At 36.9% G+C, this 5,675-nt stretch overlaps 2 protein-coding genes across 2 annotated transcripts; one reads left to right on the top strand and one right to left on the bottom strand.

Moving 5' to 3' along the window:
• Positions 1-1,412: 1,412 nt before the first annotated feature.
• JH06_5237 (hypothetical protein) lies at positions 1,413-4,169 on the bottom strand (the record flags this gene model as incomplete). The annotated part of the gene is made up of 1 exon (XM_014669635.1): positions 1,413-4,169. One exon carries the CDS (start codon positions 4,167-4,169, stop codon positions 1,413-1,415), a length of 2,757 nt encoding a protein of 918 aa, XP_014525121.1.
• A 788-nt stretch (positions 4,170-4,957) lies between these two features.
• Positions 4,958-5,366, top strand: JH06_5813 (hypothetical protein; the record flags this gene model as incomplete). Its single annotated transcript, XM_014669634.1, has 2 exons — positions 4,958-5,126; positions 5,158-5,366. 2 exons carry the CDS (start codon positions 4,958-4,960, stop codon positions 5,364-5,366), a joined length of 378 nt encoding a protein of 125 aa, XP_014525120.1.
• Positions 5,367-5,675: the final 309 nt, after the last annotated feature.

Here is a 5,675-nt window from a genome sequence, read left to right as displayed (position 1 = left end):
ACATACTCCTCTCATTTCTCCTTTATCAACATTCAAACTCAACATACAATTCTTATTATCATTCAATACACTCTCTTTCAAGTACTCTTTCCACTTCATATTGCAATCAGCCTCCGTCTCGTTTCCTTTACCCTTCCATCTAATTTCAATCACTTCTTTTCCTCTCTTCATCACTCCATCCATCTTTCCATTTTCAACACTCAAACTCATTGTATAATTGTCCCTTTCATTCGCAATAATCTCAGACATACACTCTTTCCACTTCTTACTCCATAGTTCAACTTCATTCTCACTCACTCTTCTTTCAACCTTCACTTCTATTACTTCTTCTCCTCGCTTCATCACTCCATTCATCTCTCCCTTTTCAGCATTCACACTCCACAAGAAACTAGTATTCATTTTAGTTGAAACTATTTCCTTCAAATCCTCACAACACTCTCTCCATAAATCGTTTGCATTCCCTTTCTTCAAACTTGAATCGGTTTCATTCATTTGTTTCTCCTTGTATTCACTCATTGATAACAGTAAATGTGTTCAAAGACTCATGTCAATGCGATTTCAGCAACAATGATGAACTTCAAAATGACTCATGTTATTTGCATTTCAAACTAACAATACTATTCTTTCAATATTTCTTTGAAAAGACAGTCAAAACTCCAATATGGATGTATGGACTGAAACTGAATGCAATCACGGGTATTAATATGGATACAATAATATTGTGTTGTCTACGAACGATGCAATAATTGGATATTACGTAAGTTCAAAAACTGTTTCTATTTGGATCCATAGATTGCATTGAGAACTAAAGGCAATCGAGTACATGTATGTGGCTTCGTATTGAGATATCATAATGATATCATTTGATGAGGATCTGAGTGAGAGAAAGGGTCTTTATGAAAGATTCGAATATTGAAATTAACTTGGTATTTATCGTTGTCGAATCCATACAGTAGAGCGGCACTTGATTTCAGACAACAGGAATAGTCTCCTCCTTCAAAAGAAGAATTCATTTGATATCAGATTGAAAAAGAGGAATTGTGATAACATTCACACTTTACAAAGATATATCAATCAAACATCCATAACATATAGACAGGAAGAATGAAATTGAATCTATTATTACAGTCATGCATTTTCAACCGGAGGTCAAGTCAGCCTCCACTTATCTATCTCCAATCAATCACACATCATCCTATTGAAATCATTCATTGAAAGAATAGAGATAAACAATAAACAAACATCTATTTTCTCACAGAATACTTCATTATTCCATATTACAAGTCAACAGATCATAAAATTCCAAATGTTCTCTTCTCCAGAATAGAATAGTGATCACAACATTTATATCCTAGTCTGAAGTGAAATATCCATAACACTGGATGATGAGAGAAAACAGGTTAAGATGAAGACTAGTGCTTTGGCTTCGCCTTATGAGCAGGAGTATGCTTCGGATTAGAATTAGGTTTAGATTTAGGAGCAGAGGCAGATTTGGGTTTCGTTGAAGGTTTAGAATTAGGCTTTTGGACAGGTCTAGGTTTAGGAGTGGGAGAAGATTTGGGAGCAGCAGCAGCCTTAGACTTCGACTTTTGAACAGGAGTAGGCTTAGTAGCAGGAGAATGGCTTGATTTAGTAGGGTTAGCAGGATGCTTTGGAGCAGAAGGAGGAGAGTATTTTGGTTTAGTATCAGATTTAGAAGTAGGATTTGATTTAGGAGAACGTCTTGGAGCAGAAGGAGAACGCTTTGATTTAGTATCAGGCTTAGAAGTAGGATTTGGCTTAGGAGAATGCTTGGGAGCAGAGAAAGGAGAACGCTTAGTGACAGAAGGAGAACGTTTTGGAACAGAAGGAGGAGAACGCTTAGTGACAGAAGGAGGAGAACGTTTTGGAATAGAGGGAGGAGAACGCTTAGAGGCAGATGGAGAACGCTTAGAGGCAGAAGGAGGAGAACGCTTAGTGACAGAAGGAGGAGAACGTTTTGGAATAGAGGGAAGAGAACGCTTAGAGGCAGATGGAGAACGCTTAGAGGCAGAAGGAGGAGAACGCTTAGTGACAGAAGGAGAACGTTTTGGAACAGAGGGAAGAGAACGCTTAGTGACAGAAGAACATTTTAGCTTAGAACGAGCCGATTTAGGAATAACAATATGAACAGGCCTAGACCTAGGCTTATAGCTAGGTCTAGGGTTAGATCCAGCAGAAAGAACAACATAAGCAGATGGAGGTGATAATGTTGATTCATCCCAAACAACATGAGCAAGAGATGAAGAAAAGTTACCTCTGACCCATACCCCACTTCTAATCACTTCTCCATTCTCATTCAATTCCTTTCCCTTTCCATCTCTCATTCCATTCTTCCATTCTCCAATATACACAGGAGAATATCCTTTGAATTCACTTCCATATCCTTCTCTCAATCCATTCTTCCATCCACCTACATACAAGACACTCTTTCCATCACTTCCATACTCACTTCCTTTCTCTTCTCGAATAAATCCATTCATCATATCTCCTTCAAATTCTCCTTCATACACTCTCTTTCCATTATCATCATATTCAATCATCAATCCATCATCAGTGAATTCTCGAATCATTCTCTTCTTCATTCCATTTTCATACACACATTCTCTCTTCACATATCCTCCTTCACACTCAAAACATCTTCCATTCTTCAATAATCCAGATTCATCATATTCACTCACACTCAACAATTCTCCATTTTCATTCATGTCTATATAGAATCCTTCCATTCCTTCCATTTCAGGATGAACCACAAATCCATCTACTATCTCTTCAACTTCTTCATCCACTATCTCTCCATCACTTTCATACTCACTTCCTTTCTCTTCTCGAATAAATCCATTCATCATATCTCCTTCAAATCCTCCTTCATATACTATCTCTCCATTATCATCATATTCAATCATCAATCCATCATCAGTGAATTCTCGAATCACTCTCTGCTTAACTCCATTTTCATACACACATTCTCTCTTCACATATCCTCCTTCACACTCAAAACATCTTCCATTCTTCAATAATCCAGATTCATCATATTCACTCACACTCAACAATTCTCCATTTTCATTCATGTCTATATAGAATCCTTCCATTCCTTCCATTTCAGGATGAACCACAAATCCATCTACTATCTCTTCAACTTCTTCATCCACTATCTCTTCGTCACTGTCAGACTCACTTCCTTTCTCTTCTCGAATAAATCCATTCATCATATCTCCTTCAAGTTCTTCTTCATACACTATATCTCCATTATCATCATATTCAATCCATAATCCATCATCAGTGAATTCTCGAATCACTCTCTGCTTAACTCCATCCTCATATTCACATTCTCTAACCAATCTTCCTTCTTCATACTCAAAACACTTACCATTCTTCAATAATCCATCTTCATCATATTCACTCACACTCAACAATTCTCCATTTTCATTCATGTCTATATAGTATTCTTTCGTTCCTATCATCATTTCAGGATGAATCATAAATCCAATCATATCTCCTTCAAATACTTCTTCATCCACTATCTCTCCATTATCATCATATTCAATCATCAATCCATCATCAGTGAATTCTTGTATCATTCTCTTCCTAATTCCATTCTCATATACACATTCTCTCTTCAAGTGTCCTGATTCCACTTCATAACATCTTCCATTCTTTCTCCACTTATCATCATATTCACTCACACTCAACAACTTTCCATCCTCACTCACTTCCAAATATAATCCTTCTAATTCCTGTTCCTCCAATATCGAATATCTCTTTCCATTTCGATAGAACCCTCTCCATATCACCTCCTCATCATCAAACTCTTCAAATAGTCCGCATTCCACTCCGTGCTCCAAAACACCTCGTAGTACTATTTGACCGTATTCATCCTTCTTCAATACTGTTCCCTCTGCTAAGTCATTTACAAATGTCATTTCCATGTATGGTTCTCCGTCTGGATAAAGAATCAAACCAACTCCTTCTTTCTTTCCATCCTTCCAATTCACAGTCATTTCATATCCGCAGTACTTTCCCGAAAACTGAATTCTCGCTTTGCTAGTTCTCGAGTCATCAATACCATCAACAGTAATTTTCTCAATAATGAAATCAGATAGGAAAGAAGAAGGAGGAAATTCTAGAATCGGTTCAATATTCGAGCTCATTCTACCAGTTCATACTAAACGGAGTTCAGCATGGATTACTTGCGGGGATGTATCGATTATCATTTATCTATACCCATTTTTGTTTTATCGCTCATTTTCTTGTTGCTGTTTGGATTCTTTGTGAATAAATATAATCCACGTGTCTCTATTGAGTTTACATTGTCAAACACTGAAATCTAAGATAATAGGATTCCCGCGATTATGATTTGGTGTTGCCAAATTGCTATTCTGGGAGTTTTGTTCATCATCTTGCGTCATGTTTGCTTTTCTTTACCTTTTTATTTGAACATGGTACCAAAACATAAACGCATTATTCATATATGCATATAAAGAATTAGGAGAAGATTCTACAGAATGAAATAGGCAATTCATGAAAAGATCGATAATAATAACACATATGTTATAGAAACAAACAACCCGAATACCTCAACAAAAGAGAATATGGATTTGATAAACCTTCTATGTATCATCAGATTGATGAACAATGCACATCAATCACTATCCTCACTATCTGCGCGAAAAAACCAATATTCTTATTCACTACGATCGTTTTAAGTAGTTTATCTCCTGGTTCTATCTAGAGACGACATCTGGAAGAATCACGACTATATCAAAGTAACTTGAATATTGGATGTATATAGGGTCACTATATGTTTTGAATTATGCAATACATAAAAATGGTTACTATACTTCATAGCACTTCGTGGAAATGAAACCTACCAAGAAATTTCCGGAAAACTTCTTGAAAAAGTTGGAGTATTACTATTCTTCGTTCAGATTATTTTAGAATGTCGAATCAGGAAATTCAACTAACTGAAACAAGAAAACTGGATAAGAATACTCCAGAGATTGTTGTTGAGACAAATCCACAGGAAGTGCGGCCAGCATCGATATCTACTCTATTTCTACGGTATTCAACGAAGAAGGAACGAGCAATACTGTTCTTTGGATTTGCATGTACATGATTATCTTCTTTGTTCATTTCTAGTTGCCATTATTTCAGGTATTCTGGGTCCGTTTTCATATACTTACTATGGAGACTTGTTGAATGCATTGATTCAAACACCACTGAATGCTTCTACAGTGGCTTTTGTTCTCAGTATGTTTACATTATTTATGGGTCTATCTGCCATTTTTGCATTCTGTGAACGGTTCTGCTTGTCATTCTTTGCAGGTGGGTTTAGGAGTTGTCAATGATGTATAGAACATGTAACAATNCGATTCCGTCAGGAGTATACGAAATCGGTGATGAAACACGATGTTGAATACATTGAGAGTATCAGTCCTGGTCGTCTGGGCCAGCGTTTCTCGGAGGAATCTTCACGGATTGTACTTGGATTAGGTCCAGAACTGGGCATGATGGTTCGAGCTTTTGCATCAATGGTCACTGGATGTGTCCTTGGGTTTTACTATGTAGGAGGTGAGAGGAATTGTGTGATTGTAGAATTGGATGCTGACACTTCTTGTGTTTATCGCATTTCCATTTGTCTTTTATTGTGGGAAGGC

This window comes from Blastocystis sp. subtype 4 (genome assembly GCF_000743755.1).
Source record: "Blastocystis sp. subtype 4 strain WR1 chromosome Unknown seqid_0458, whole genome shotgun sequence".
NCBI classification, from domain to species: Eukaryota; class Bigyra; order Opalinata; family Blastocystidae; genus Blastocystis; species Blastocystis sp. subtype 4.
This window is presented reverse-complemented; position numbering and strand designations above follow the sequence as displayed.